The 13,595-nt window shown below is 50.9% G+C and overlaps 7 protein-coding genes across 7 annotated transcripts; 4 read left to right on the top strand and 3 right to left on the bottom strand.

Annotated features, from left to right (window-relative positions):
• Positions 1–517: 517 nt before the first annotated feature.
• AtWU_09995 (acetyltransferase) lies at positions 518–1,897 on the bottom strand (the record flags this gene model as incomplete). Its single annotated transcript, XM_035505101.1, has 1 exon — positions 518–1,897. The coding sequence occupies one exon, from the start codon at positions 1,895–1,897 to the stop codon at positions 518–520; it is 1,380 nt and encodes a 459-aa protein (XP_035360994.1).
• Positions 1,898–2,793: 896 nt separating this feature from the next.
• AtWU_09994 (Fe-S protein assembly co-chaperone HscB) lies at positions 2,794–4,110 on the top strand (the record flags this gene model as incomplete). The annotated part of the gene is made up of 5 exons (XM_035505100.1): positions 2,794–2,913; positions 2,973–3,200; positions 3,248–3,626; positions 3,683–3,757; positions 3,815–4,110. 5 exons carry the CDS (start codon positions 2,794–2,796, stop codon positions 4,108–4,110), a joined length of 1,098 nt encoding a protein of 365 aa, XP_035360993.1.
• Positions 4,111–4,764: 654 nt separating this feature from the next.
• On the top strand, positions 4,765–5,269 carry AtWU_09993 (cytochrome c oxidase assembly factor 3, mitochondrial; the record flags this gene model as incomplete). Its single annotated transcript, XM_035505099.1, has 3 exons — positions 4,765–4,778; positions 4,923–5,047; positions 5,190–5,269. The coding sequence occupies 3 exons, from the start codon at positions 4,765–4,767 to the stop codon at positions 5,267–5,269; spliced, it is 219 nt and encodes a 72-aa protein (XP_035360992.1).
• A 559-nt stretch (positions 5,270–5,828) lies between these two features.
• Positions 5,829–8,400, bottom strand: AtWU_09992 (dolichyl-diphosphooligosaccharide--protein glycosyltransferase subunit STT3; the record flags this gene model as incomplete). Its single annotated transcript, XM_035505098.1, has 6 exons — positions 5,829–6,099; positions 6,154–7,279; positions 7,331–7,924; positions 7,984–8,064; positions 8,185–8,208; positions 8,271–8,400. The coding sequence occupies 6 exons, from the start codon at positions 8,398–8,400 to the stop codon at positions 5,829–5,831; spliced, it is 2,226 nt and encodes a 741-aa protein (XP_035360991.1).
• Positions 8,401–8,810: 410 nt separating this feature from the next.
• Positions 8,811–9,588, top strand: AtWU_09991 (CSN8/PSMD8/EIF3K family protein; the record flags this gene model as incomplete). Its single annotated transcript, XM_035505097.1, has 3 exons — positions 8,811–9,007; positions 9,064–9,245; positions 9,314–9,588. 3 exons carry the CDS (start codon positions 8,811–8,813, stop codon positions 9,586–9,588), a joined length of 654 nt encoding a protein of 217 aa, XP_035360990.1.
• Positions 9,589–10,091: 503 nt separating this feature from the next.
• Positions 10,092–10,575, bottom strand: AtWU_09990 (ATP synthase subunit e; the record flags this gene model as incomplete). Its single annotated transcript, XM_035505096.1, has 3 exons — positions 10,092–10,162; positions 10,286–10,469; positions 10,552–10,575. 3 exons carry the CDS (start codon positions 10,573–10,575, stop codon positions 10,092–10,094), a joined length of 279 nt encoding a protein of 92 aa, XP_035360989.1.
• Positions 10,576–10,938: 363 nt separating this feature from the next.
• AtWU_09989 (putative dynein intermediate chain) lies at positions 10,939–13,115 on the top strand (the record flags this gene model as incomplete). The annotated part of the gene is made up of 3 exons (XM_035505095.1): positions 10,939–11,073; positions 11,155–11,934; positions 11,991–13,115. 3 exons carry the CDS (start codon positions 10,939–10,941, stop codon positions 13,113–13,115), a joined length of 2,040 nt encoding a protein of 679 aa, XP_035360988.1.
• Between the last annotated feature and the right edge of the window lie 480 nt (positions 13,116–13,595).

Raw genomic sequence — 13,595 nt, 5'->3', positions numbered from 1 at the left:
AGTCAAGCTGAATGAATGGATGGACGGAAGCCGAAGCAGGAATCTGGCCGGCGCTTGACACAATGGTCACGTGAGACTTGTCTCGCGGCATCCACCGTCATTTCCCTTAATCCTTGTCCCCCATCCTCATTCCATATCTATTGACATCCTTTCTAATTGGACCGTCATTCTCATCCAGGAAGAGCTCAAAAAGTGCCTAATTGGTCGTTGACAATGGCATTTGGCCCCGATGCATTCTTAGTATAAATACTCATTATGCAGGTGTCATGGATTCAACCCTAGATCTATTGATGATCGGCCGGCACTAAGATGGCCTCGAGCACACCCATGGGTCCAGTATAAGATGGAACTTAGCAGCATGTGGATGTACTGAGAAGCACTGCTAGCACTGTCTAAAATGCCTTGTACCTGGCATCCTCAATTTAGAGACAATGCTAGTAGAGTCAAAGAGAACTTCAGTCAACACCGTCACGTCGTACAGTCCAGACAGCCATATACCACATTCCACCAGCCATTATCATGCCAAGATCCGGTTGAACAGTGGATCCTTCTCAAGCAGTTGGGAATCCCCAGCTTTCAGGGTGATGCATACTTCCCAAATTGGAGTCGACCCACTTTTCTCCAGGGACGTCCGTGACGGCAGAAAGATACACCCACCAGGGACAAGCGTGAGCCCGGGCTCGAAGTCTACAATGTGGCCCAGTCCAGCGCCAAAATCTAGCGAAAAGACCTTGAGACCTCTCCAGCTGGTTACAATGATCCCCGCGGGTCCTGCTTCAACCTTGGTCCAATCTTCATAGTCGGCGACGGCGGCTGATGCGCTATACATGAGAGTCTTGTCCATGGTTGTAAGCTTCATGCGGATACGCAGTGCCAACTGAGCTAGATGTAGGAGATCTGCATCACTTCCAGTCTGGCCTGCCATCTCTTCAGAATAGATATCGTCATGGACAGGGAAGATAGCGTTCCCCAGGTAGGTCTCTGGTAGCGGAGGATCAACTCGGCTTCGCAAATCAACGGCCATTAGAAAATCGGCGCTTTGGGTTCTGTCTGCTCGCTCCGGATGAAGGGCTCGGTCGACACAGATGGCCAGTGTTGCGGTAATAACATCGTTGCTAGAGATCCACTCTGAGGACTGCAACTGAGGCATGAGTTGTGTACAAATGTCCTTCACCTTGGCTACTTTCTCGGGTCGGAAGGTGTATCGCTTTGTCTCGACAATAGAGGACAAGGCAGATTCCATTGCATTCCATTGTTCAGTGGAAATGTTGGGATCAAAAACAGGCGTTCCCAACTCAATGCTGTGGTCGAGGCGCTTCACACATTTAGATGGAAAGTTTGCGACTTCCTTCCGGAGGTCATCATGGGTCTTCGCGATAGTCTGCACGAGGCTGGTTGTAATTTCTTCGTTGGTTGACTTGCAGCACTCGGCGACTGCTTCCAGGATCACACCGGCCCCGGTACCATCAAAGACGCTGTGCCAGAAGGACATGGCCACAATGATCCTGCTATGAAAGACATTTGCCTGAAAGCGAAGAACAGGACGCTGTTGGGAGGCTGGGATAAATGTGGGCAGAGGCAGATAGGACTGGGTCGGGTGAGAATGAGAGTCTGCATCGCCGTCAAAGTGCTTGATCTTCAGCATAGGGACATCAGAAAGAGGAACACATGGGGGCGCAATATGCATCCGGTTCTTGGGGCCGTCTGGCACACTGTAGAGAACCACTTCTCCTGCGAGCCAGGGCAATTCTGAAATCAACCTGTCAATTCCTTTCTGGAGGGTGGAGAGGGCTGTCTGCGTGTCGGTCGTGTCAAAGTACAGAATATACGGCAGGAAGAGCTTCGCTGGGATGTGGTCAAGTGGGCTTAAAGCCAGCAGACCGGGGCTATCCGACATGCTGGAAGATTGATATGAGGAGAAATTCAAGTGGAATAATACAGTCACGGAGTTTTATGTTGGTCAACGAGGTGATGATCCTCGCCGTTCAGATCTTTGATGCGAACCATGTCCTTGACAGGTTGCGATCGTCCCATCCCTCCTGAATCCCCTTTAAAGCAGCCCACTACGGCCGTTCAACTCCGAAATTAATAGACCTGATAACAAAGAAACGGTGTAACCGGGGTTGTTGTTAGTCTGACGCCGCCGCCTACATAGATTGCGCCTCCCAGTAAGGTGCAAGATGCCATCAGACTCGAGTCAGTCAGGGCTGAGCCGGCTGATGCGGGTTCATAACAAAGTCCAAGAGCCATTCTCGCAGCATTACTCCTTGATTATGATAATCGATGGCTGACCTTTACAGTGTAACATATCCCTTTAATCTTTATGTCAATGGGCGAGGCATTGACACCATCTTGGCCGTGGCAGCCTCCGCGACCAACGGTCACTCCCCAGTTCATGCGCCAAGTGGGCCACTATGACAGCCCCGAATCGAATGATGGTTCATGTTCGCCTCAAACAACAAAGTGGCACAGCACCGGCCCACTTGGTCACTTTCAGGATTGGCTTCCCTGTTCTATAGATTATTTATCATTTCTATTATGTCTTTTAACAGGATATCTACCCTGCAGTCGGCTGATGGGGGACGGATCCCTGCAAGTACACGCACTTAATCATTTCAGTAAATGGAATGTCGCGATGTCTGGATTTATCTTGACTGGAACGCCGGTCAGGGGGCTATTGTCAGGCTTTTTGCTTGCGGATGCCTCTTTACTGTTGCTATACTCGTTCAAACCAGCTCCGAATGAGGAAATAAAACTAAGGCCAAGGAAGTCACCGTAGCGGCTGACAAGAAAATGACCGGTACAGATGGCTCTCCGATGCATCTTCCTGATCCGGCGCCTCCAATGGTGTACACAGTGAGGGGAGTGATTGGCGCATTCAGTCTTCTCACCTTGATTGTTTGCTGTCTTAGAGTATGTTCACATTTCCGCAATGGCAGCATACACGGGCTGATCGACCTGCGTCTCCCTAGCTCTATCTTCGAGGATTTATCATGCACGCTCTCGGTCTGGATGACTGTCTTGTTCTTCTTGCCCTAGTATGTACTATTTTCACAGAGGATGAAGATGACCCAACTCTTAACCGCACTGAGCAGTCCATGGTCCTTGTGTTCGCGGCCCTCTCCATCATTCTTACAACGTACGGGATTGGCTACCATCAGGATACTGTTCCTACTGCAGATATGATCATGATGGAGAAGGTTAGTGCCTTTGCTGTCTTTCTATATCTGCTGACTTATTGTTTCAGTACGTATATATCTTATTCTGCCTATATCTCTGGGTGGCCTTGGCGGTCAAATGTAGCCTTACTGTTTTTATCATGCGGGTTTTCCCAACCAAATGGATCCGGCGGGTTGGTCTGGGAATCATGGTGCTCATGGTCATCGTGACAATTTCGGGGGAATTACCCTTGATCTTCCAGTGCTGGCCAGTGCAGGCAGTGTGGGATTCGACCATTCCTAACTCGAAGTGCTTTTCCAATGCTGTGTTAGAGGACCTCCAGCTGTATCAGGCGATACTGATGTTACTATTTGATGTGAGCATTATCACTCTTCCGATGCCGACAATCTGGAAGCTTCAAATGCCCATTCAGCGTCGTTTATTCATTATTGGACTGTTTTGTCTTGGTATGTTTGCAGGTCATTACTTTCCTTTACTGAACATCCTAGGCTGACTGATGAAGGATTCGTGGCATGCAGTGCCGGGCTGGCACGCATTCCGCTATTAGATTTCCAAGTCAACTCAACTGACTATACATGTATGACCCCCCTTCTCTCCGTTGATACAAATTCACTTCACTAACCGCACATCGTAGACGTCGGTGCTGTTCCCCTCATATTGATGAACGTCGAATATGCACTCGGTCTAATCACCGGCTCTTTACCTTCGCTACGTGTGCTACTTAGGAACATTCCGGGGCTGAACAGCAGCAAAAAGAGCACCGATCCGAGCCGAGATTGGAGAAATGGCCCTGGTCATAGCGGATACCAGCTCAGCGAACGGAGTCACTGGGCCCATAAATTCAAGGGGAAGGGTAAGCTCGATCTTGAGAGTTGCGATAACGAAAGCCAACAGCGGATAGTCGTAACCACGACAGTGGAACAGGAGTAGATACTGCTGATAAATGCTAAGATTGTGTTCTCTTCCTTATAACCTGGGACTTTCTAGCAGAGTATATAGCCATTGGTTTAAGGGATAAGATGAAGTAATGGGAGGTAGTAAGAAATATACTAGTAGATCTTACATGCAAGGCGATGGGAAGTAAATGAAAGCATCATACAGGTGGAAATCTCCCATACTAAATACTACTACTACTACTACTACTACTACTACTGTCATGATTATTTGAATGTGATCAAGTACTAAGAGTACTAGTAGTAGCCTTACAAGAAATATATAATTAGCAACTGATACTACTACAATTTCAAGAGAGTCCGACCTGATGCTAATGCAACATCAATGACTCAATCTACTGCATTTAGAATATGAGAAACCCATCAAGACAACGACATATGAGAGCATCATGCAATAAAAACCAGTATACGGAGTATAGGGATAAACAAGTAGTTAAATCCCCGCGGCTCCGCCTCGGCCAGCAGCCACCACCAGCCCGCCAAGCCCGGGCCGAATCCCAATGAAGGCGTCAGTCGATCCTCTCCAAAAGTTCCCCGTCCACCTCCGAAAAGAAAAAACGTCGCGCCCTCTCCAATACCCTCACTCATCTTAAAGCCTCAACCAGTCACCACAGACTCAAACCTTTCCACAATGCCTGCCGGAATGTACGTCTCGATATCCACTTCCATTGCTTATTACACCCCATCCCAGACAGAACACCCCACTACTACCTACTACCCCGATCACCCCATCCCATCCATCGCAAGATAGAGAGACACACTGACTCATACCGTCAATGAAACTTACAGCTTCAACTCAACCTACTACGGCAAAGACTACCGCGCCGGAGCGGCCCTTCTCCGTGCCCGTCGGCCGTACCTGTTCAAGAATGCTTTTACCGGTCTGGCCTTGGTGTCTTTCACCATTAGTGTTTGTACGTGCATAATCTCCCTTCTGCCTGGTCTTGTGCTTCTCCTTGATTATTGTCGCTGCGCGCATGCGCAATTCTATCTCATCACAGCCCCTGAACCTAATCAAAGAATACAACAATGGCTAATGTCATCTCTATTGTATAGACGCCTACACCATCCGCGCCGTCGGACAGGATGAGTTCTCGGACGTGAAGGTTCCCGATGAGCCGGCTAAGAAGCAATAATTGATTTGAATATTGCATTTGCGGAATACTGTTGTCGATGTTTTATTATATTTCCGGTTTCAGCGTATGCTGATCGAGCTGTGTGTGTGCATGGATTGATTTGATTGATTGATTGGTTGATTGTTGATGGTGTATTGGGATTGGAGTTAGGTTTGAATAACTATGAATATACTGTATGTTTCCCTTTTTTTGTTGGGGTTGTGCTGGGTTTGGGTGTGTGAGGGGAGGATGTGATGCCAGGGAAGGGAGGAGATGCATGTGTGTAGATGGTGTTGCTGATCAAGTGGAAATCTCTGCTCGCGTCTTCTTATTATTTATCTGTATATTATTCGAAGGATATCCGTGTTCAATATGTCATTATCATTCTGACAAGGTTCGGCTTGGTTGCTTAAGAGTGGAAGTACAATCTACACTTCTAACCAAATGCACAACTTCTATGATTCCGCCTATATGGTGATGTGACACGTACAAGAACATGGAATTGAAAATGACATGCTAAGAAATGAAGAAGGGATTGATTTTACACCCAACCTGGTATCTATCAACGACACCAGGCCCTTTACTCGGTCCGCAGGACACGAGGGCCCTTGCGCTTGGTGGCGCGCTTGCGCTTGTGGCCCTTGTCAAAGGCCACCGCGTTGTTGTGGTCACGGCCGAGGTTGTCGAGATCCTTGACCTTGTAGATACGGATGATCCAGTTCTCACTGGTGAATGCCTCCTCGAGCGTGTTCAGCTGAGGGCCTTCCGCGGGGAGACGAGATCCACGCACGCGGTCAACGGCCTGGCCGGGACCGAACAAGGAGTTGAAGTTGTAGTAGGACATTTTGTACCTGTAGTCGCTGTTAGTGTCATACCAATGCCATGGCAAAAAGGGGATATCTTACATCAAGCTGTTACGCATGGTCGGGGTGGCTCCGTCATCCACCCGGTACTCACCGCGGGCAGTGAAGAAGTCACGCTCCTTGACCTCGTCGGGCCAGATACCCTCGGCGATACGGACCATCCACAGGAACTTGTTGATGTCGTCACCGGAGTAGCCCAGCAATCCACCAAACACCACCAGCACGTAATCAACATCGTGCTGACGGAGGATGGGGTAACTGACCTCTTCACGGGAGCTCATCGCCTTACCAACAGTGGCAATGTGGGTGTTGTTCCACGTGTTGTTGTCCACCAGGGTAGGGCGGTCCGCCATACCACCAATCTGGTAGCCGTAATCCCACCAGGACATGATTTTGGCGTTGTGCTCGGTGTTCTGGCGGAGCCAGTAGTACGCCTCACGGTAGTCATCGATAATGTGCTGGCTTCCATCAGGCAAACGGCTCGCGAGAACCACAGACGGGGAGGAGTAGGCGTTGGAGGTGACCCAGGTGCAGTGCGCAACGAAGAGTAGCAGATAGATGACAACGGAGGAGGTCATGACAGCCTTGGACAGGTAGGATGTGACACCGACATCGGGCTTCCTGGTGGAACGAAGACCGTCCGAGTTGTCCTCGTTCGCCTTGGCGCGGGGGTTGGGGCCATTCTTCGCGAACACATACGTATCGAGAATGGTGGAGAGGGCCAGAGCAGCCGCAACACAAACAATGGGGGTCAGGGTCAACATCAGACGAACCATGACACCGGCGAAGTAACTGGCAAGCACCGAGTAGATGATGACAAAGACGTGCTCATCCTTGAGATCGCGGAAGCACATGTAGACACCAGCAGGGAAGAGCCAGATCAAGAAGTTCAGATCAAAGAAGAAGGCGGGCCAAGCGGTGGGCTGGTGCTCGGAGACGGACGCAATGATAGGGATGTGGATCTTGGCATAGCCGGTATCCCACAGGGAGTAGAAACGACCACTCCAAGGGGCGATCACTCCGGACACGGTGAGGACGACAAGTCCGACGAAAGCGATTCCGAAGACAACGATGATCATGGTAGTCAGAAGTCTCTGGAAGTGCTTGCCCGGGATGAAACCACGGACGAAGTCAGCAAAGGCCACGAGCTGGATGAGGCCGAAGACACCTGGCAAGGTCAGTACAGATCCTCTTCTCTACATTTAATAAGAGTACTTACCGAGTGCAGACATGTGGTCGCTGTTGCGAATCGGCAAGAATCCGACGAAAGGAATCTGCATACTGGCCAGAGTTCCCAGAGCATACCAGGTGGTGTAACTGATATAGATACGGGAGCTGTATCTGCCCATGCACAGAAGAACGAAAACGTGCAGAGGGATCAAGTTGGTGATGAAGACATAACCACCCCAGGCAGACACCATGTAGCCGTAGAACAAAGCTGCCAGAGAACCCCACATGATGGAGCCGTTCTTGACAGCCTTGATCCACAGGAAGAAGGTGAACACCAGCAGGAAAATAGCAATGGCCTCGTTATCGTAGCTGCCCGCGACGGAACGAGAGATGTAACCGGGGACGATACCCATGAAAGCAGCCGCAAGAAGACCAGCGGAGGGGGATGTCGCCATCTCGCGAGTCAGGAAGTACATTGCCAGCGCAGTCAGACCGGAGAAGGCCGGGGCAAGCAAGACACAGATGTTACGGATATCGACAGGGATGGTGAGGAAACGCAAGACGTGGTAAATAACACCGCTGGTCACCATCAGACCGGGGTATAGCGTGCCACCAGTGACACGTCCCAGGGGGTGCCATGTTCCTGAGCAGCATCGTCAATCAGTATATGGAGGTAAGGCATGCTTGGCAGGAAGAACGTACGGTCGTCGAACCAGTCCCAGAAGCTCTCAAAGCCATGGGAGACCAGATATTTTGTTGCGCGGAAGTTGAACCAGGGGTCGACTGTAGGAGTGAGCTACATTAGCATCGGTTGCCTCTGAATGGAGCTGCCTGCACACGGTGTCGAATGCCGGATCCGCGGTAGCGTCAAGGTATAGATGGAGGATTGGTATCAAAACATACACTCGTGAATAATACTCTCGAATCCTAGAGGGTCAATGTTAGTGACGATAACTCAATTGATCAATTATATGAGTCAAGAGACATACGGATAACACTGAACAGACGACTGGACACAGCAGCAGCGGCAATGGTAGCTAGAATGATAATCCGCAGAAGGCCGCGTGTTGTTCTGCCGGAGTTACCCTTCAAGAGGACATCGAGGGGTGATTCGGCCATAATGGCCAGGGGAGAAGAAAATCAAAATCCAATGGGAAGAAAGATGAACAAACAGCCCTCGACCTGTCCCGGGAGCTGATGAGAGGGAAGGGTTGGGTGGTGATGTGAACGGGGGAATGAATTGAAGAGTGTCGAGAGCTTCGCAAGGTGGTCTCTTCTGGGGCTTGGCGCCAGGTACGTAAGTCACCCAAGTCAAACCACAATACTTTGTTACTAGTTCCCTTTTCCCGTTGCGGGTTTGGGGGATTTCCTCCGAAACGTCCCCGCACCGTCAGTGCTTAGTATCAGCGCAAGTCTAGTCGACCATCAGTCGAACACATCCGAATCGTTACGCCCTGTTTCAAGAGACCTTATTTAACGGGAAAGAACTCGAGCTCGAATTCTCGCGATCGCTCAACTGTTATCTCACCATGGATCTTCCCCCACTCACACAAGAGCAACTGACCGCCGTCGTTGCCTCTGCTAAATCGCCGACGGAGCTCTACGAAACACTATCAAACTATGAAAGCGAAGCTTGTTTGCTCTCCATGAAAAAGGGCAACCACACGGAGCTACTCAGTCTTTACTACTCTACATTCTTCTTCTCCAACCTTCTCGTAGACAAAATGTGAGCTATTCCCAGCTATCCCCACAGTTGGCAAATGCTAATCCGTAGTTATCCAGTCCCGAAGCTCGTTTATCGACACAACGCGTGCCACAAGAATTACTACAAAATGACTCGTCACTACAGAACTGCTTGACACTTCTCCGAGCGGTCTGGCAACGGAAATATGAACAAGTTTATAAGATTCTGCGAGAACTGCCGTGGCCAGAAGCACTCCGACCCATAGTCCAGAGTTATGAATGTAAGGCAAAACATCTTCTCGAATATGCCTTGCCTTCTCTATGTCCTTCATATACTGACCTTACCTAGCTCATTTCCAGGAAAAGACGTTAAAGGAAGTCAGCAGGGCCTATGAGGCGATAAGGCCAGCAGCCGCTGCAACCTATCTCGGTCTGGATGCTGCCGCCGCACAACAGGGTGACCCGACCATCATGCAGAAGTTCATAGCGTATGGATGGACATGGGATCAGGAAAAAGGGCTGTTGCACCCGAAACCGATCGTCGACGAAGTCCCTCAGAAAGATGTTCGGTTGTATAATGAACTGAGTCAGGTCATGGCCTTGATCGGAAATCGCCGGAGTTGAGGGTATCTGGGAGTCTGCAAAAACAGGGGCTACCTTGCAACTCGATTATCCTACAGTAATAGGCGGGACATGACGGAGAGATCGGATGACTACATATCTAGAGCGCAACATCCCGGGTCCGCACGTAACGATTTGACGGCGTCACGGAGCATATCATAGAACAGCCCCATAACAATGGGCATAATATTGCGCAAGCGCACTCAGTACGAGAAGAAGATCAGCAATGAAACCGAAGCATACAGAATCTCTTGCTCTTCTGGTCCAACTGTAGTGATACAGACGCACAACAGCCCAGGGTATGTACAAGATGCGGGGATGATGTCTATAGGGGAAAAAGAAAAATCATTCCTTTCGCTCGCAATGACACGACTCTGGGAAATTAGACCAAACAATAATACATAATCGGGGCCGACCCGAGATCTCTCGCCTATACCTTCAAAGAGGTACGACTCTTAGAGAGATAACTGCAACTTCATCTGCGTGCCGTATACTTCGATTCCATTCTAGTTCTCGCCAGCCTTCATCTTCAGGAAAGCCTCAAGGTCAAACCGGCTGTCCTCGGGATCCGTAATGACTGTGCAAGTTCCCTAGTTAGCATTGGGTGTCCGGTACATGCCGCTGGGGGTTCCAATGGGGACTGCAATTCGGCACTGGTAAAGGGGATTCAGAGTATGGAAAAGCTAGCACCAAGACGTACCTCCGCTGTTTTGCGTGTCCTTGGGCGCCGTCTTCTTCCTCCACTCAGCCTTGGCCTGCTCGATCAGGCGCTCCTGGCGGGCATATTCGCGTTCGGCCTCGGCGTGCTTAGCAGTGGCGGTGATCGAAGACTGGTGGTAGAAACCGTAGACGAGACCGGCAACGAGGGCCGAATAGCGCAGAACCTGGATGGGCGAAGGGAGCGGGTTAACCTCGAGGGTCCTGTATCATGACAATGGGTCCAGGGCGGATACTGATGACACTCACGTTGACACCCTGTGTGGTAGCCATCTTATGAGAACCCTGGCCTCCGGAGCGGCGAATGGAACAGATCAGTGAGACGAAAGATAGCAAGGCCGGATTCCGAGCGACCGTTATGAAGGGATCGACTGTCAATGGCTGGCAATCGGACAGGATACTTTGAGAGCTGGTAAAGACGAAGTTCCTGTCGCGAGTTTTTCCGGACCGTCGGGCCCTTTGGCGCTTATGTCATCACCAACCCGGGTTTCCCTGGGCGCGGGACAGACACGGGGAAGTTCAAGGGAACGCGAACGAACCCTCCCCGTACTTTATTTACTTCGTCCCCAAGTTGACAGACCAGCCAGTTCGTGGTCTGGAGGGTTTCACCTTCCGTTACTCCCCCTCCTCCCCATCATGTCCTCGGCTATGCAACAGCGCAAGGCCGAGATCCTTGCCAAGAGAGCCAAACTCGCCGAACTGAAGCGGCAGAGAGAGCTGCGGCAGAAGGAATTCTCGCAAACCCGAGCTAACACCGGCGATGCTTCTGAGGTATAGAGGCCCTTTCCCCTCATTTATGGTCGCCCATGTCGCTTGAGAAGGGCCAGCGCTTATTTCTACTTGCCTTTTTAGGTTGTCTCCCCTGCCCCCAGCCGCGCAGATAGTCGAGCTGAGCTCGATGATCTTATCTCACGTTTGGTTGACCGCCCGGGGTCGGCTTCCATCAGCCACGGGGCCGATGGCCTGTCACGGAAAGGAAGCAGGCCTAATTCAGTCCTGAGCGCTAGCCAACTCAGTGGCGACAACACGGAAGCATTCAGTCCGACTACGCGACCACTTTCACAGTCAATTGCTGTTCAAACAGTCGGCACGGAGCCGTTTGTCGCGGCTCCTGAACCACAGCCCGCCCCTGAGCCCAAACCCGAAGTTGTCACATATAGTAAAGGAGTCCAGACGGACGACTTGAAACCATCAGGCGCCACAGACTCAGACGATGAAGAGAACAATGGCAGCAAGAGAGATAGCGAACGCGACGAAGAGATCCGGAGGAAGCTCCGCAAAGAGATCGAGGAGGAGCTGCAGGCCACTCAACAGCATGCTGACAATGAGGCCAGCGCCGAGGCCTTAAATATGCGTTACCCGCTCCGTACATTAGATGATGACGAGTTAAAGGCTGTCACGTCATCTGAGGACTTTCTGGATTTCGTTGAACGATCAGCTAAAGTCATTGAACGGGCACTGGACGAGGAATATGACGTGCTAGCAGACTACGAGCTTGGAGGCGTGGATGGTGAACTAGAAGATGACGATGAACATGGACGGAAGCGGCGCGGAATTAGGGAGGTCTGCCAGTTCTGGGACGAGCGATGGAGCAAGAAGCGTATGATTAGTGATCTTAGCTTTTCGCCGAAGGTTTGTTACTCTTGTCGCCATGATCAGCTTCGCATTGAGACCTGACATCTCCACAGTTCCCCGAACTTGTTCTGGCTGCATACACCAAGAACCCTTCTGCCCCTCATGAACCCGATGGTCTCGTCCAGATCTGGAACCAACACCTTCACTCCCGACCGGAGTATGTCTTTCATTCTACCTCTGACATCTTGGCCGCCAAATTCTCTCCATTCCACCCTAATCTCATTGTTGGCGGTTCGTACTCGGGGCAGGTACTGCTTTGGGATACTCGGTCGTCGCGCGCAGGCGGTGGCGCTCCCGTTCAGAAGACGCCGTTGACTGGCTCTGGGCATACTCACCCGGTCTACAGTATTTCCATCATTGGAACGCAGAATGCCCATAACATTTTGACCGCATCAACAGATGGTGTAGTCTGTGGTTGGACGGTCGACATGCTTTCCCAGCCTCAGGAATACCTCGAACTATCGACTCCCCCACCCTCGAAAACAGAAGATCTTGCACCCACGACCATGTCATTCCCGCAGTCCGACCCCACGTTCTTCATCGTTGGTACTGAGGAAGGAGGGATCTACCCATGCCATCGTTACGATAGAGCCGGTGCCAAAGCTGGTACCGACCATCGCCTCGTGTATCGCGGTCATAAAGCCCCGATCATGTCCACTGCATTCCATCCCGCTCGCGGTCCAGTTGATCTGGGCGATCTCATGCTTAGCTCTAGTCTGGATTGGAGCGTGAGGCTCTGGCGCATTCGTCCGCCGGCCACGACTGCCCCTGCAACCTCTGCTATAGCCACAACTCAAGTCGTGGAACCTATTCTTGACATTAATCGGGAGGATGTCGTGTATGATGCACGATGGTCCCCTCATCGCCCCGGTGTCTTCTCTCTCGTCGATGGTGCTGGAAACCTCGAAGTCTGGGATCTCTACACGGACACCGAAGTCCCCGTCGTGAAGACGACACCGTCCAAGGGCCGTGGAGGCATACTGACGAGAAGTCTTAACAAGGTAGCCTGGGAAGAGCGCGAGGGCAGGCGCATTGCAACGGGTGGGCTCGACGGTGTGGTTACTGTCTTCGAAGTCGGAAAGGGTCTCAGCGGTACTCCGGAAGACGTGCCTGCCGATGAATGGGCGGGCATGAAGAAACTCGTTGGAAAGTTGGAACAGCAGGACCGGAACAACTAATGCGGATGCAGCTGCTTTTGCGAAATACAAAGGAGCGAATGGCCGTCTTGTGACTTCCCAGCGAACGAAGCGACAAGGTCGGTTTATTGTCTCCTTCGCTCAAGCCTGTCCTCGCCAGCCAACAATCCATCGATTCATCCATCCGAGGTGCTTTAGTCTTCTTCCCGATCTGTAACACATTTTGAGCGGCGCCGCTGTTTAGTTTATCATATACCCCGAGGCACCTCGTTGATGTATCTATATTTGTTCCAAGCTAGAGAAACGAAATGGGTTCGATTATTTAGAGCCAGCCCAGATCTGTACATACTACCTCCCTTTAATGGACCCAGACGCCGTAAAAGTATAGTAGGACATGAAGTTTACGTTGGCCTATATAAGCAAATGTGTAGTCACGAGTCCCATGTGACCATCTTAGATGGCGACTTTCAAGTTCTATCATTCCCGTCATCAAATCTCGACCAATCCATCTATATACAGCAA

The sequence above is a fragment of the Aspergillus tubingensis genome (genome assembly GCF_013340325.1).
Source record: "Aspergillus tubingensis WU-2223L DNA, scaffold_11, whole genome shotgun sequence".
Lineage (NCBI taxonomy): Eukaryota > Fungi > Ascomycota > Eurotiomycetes > Eurotiales > Aspergillaceae > Aspergillus > Aspergillus tubingensis.
The sequence above is the reverse complement of the archived record's forward strand: the minus strand, read 5'-3'. Positions and strand labels throughout refer to the sequence as shown.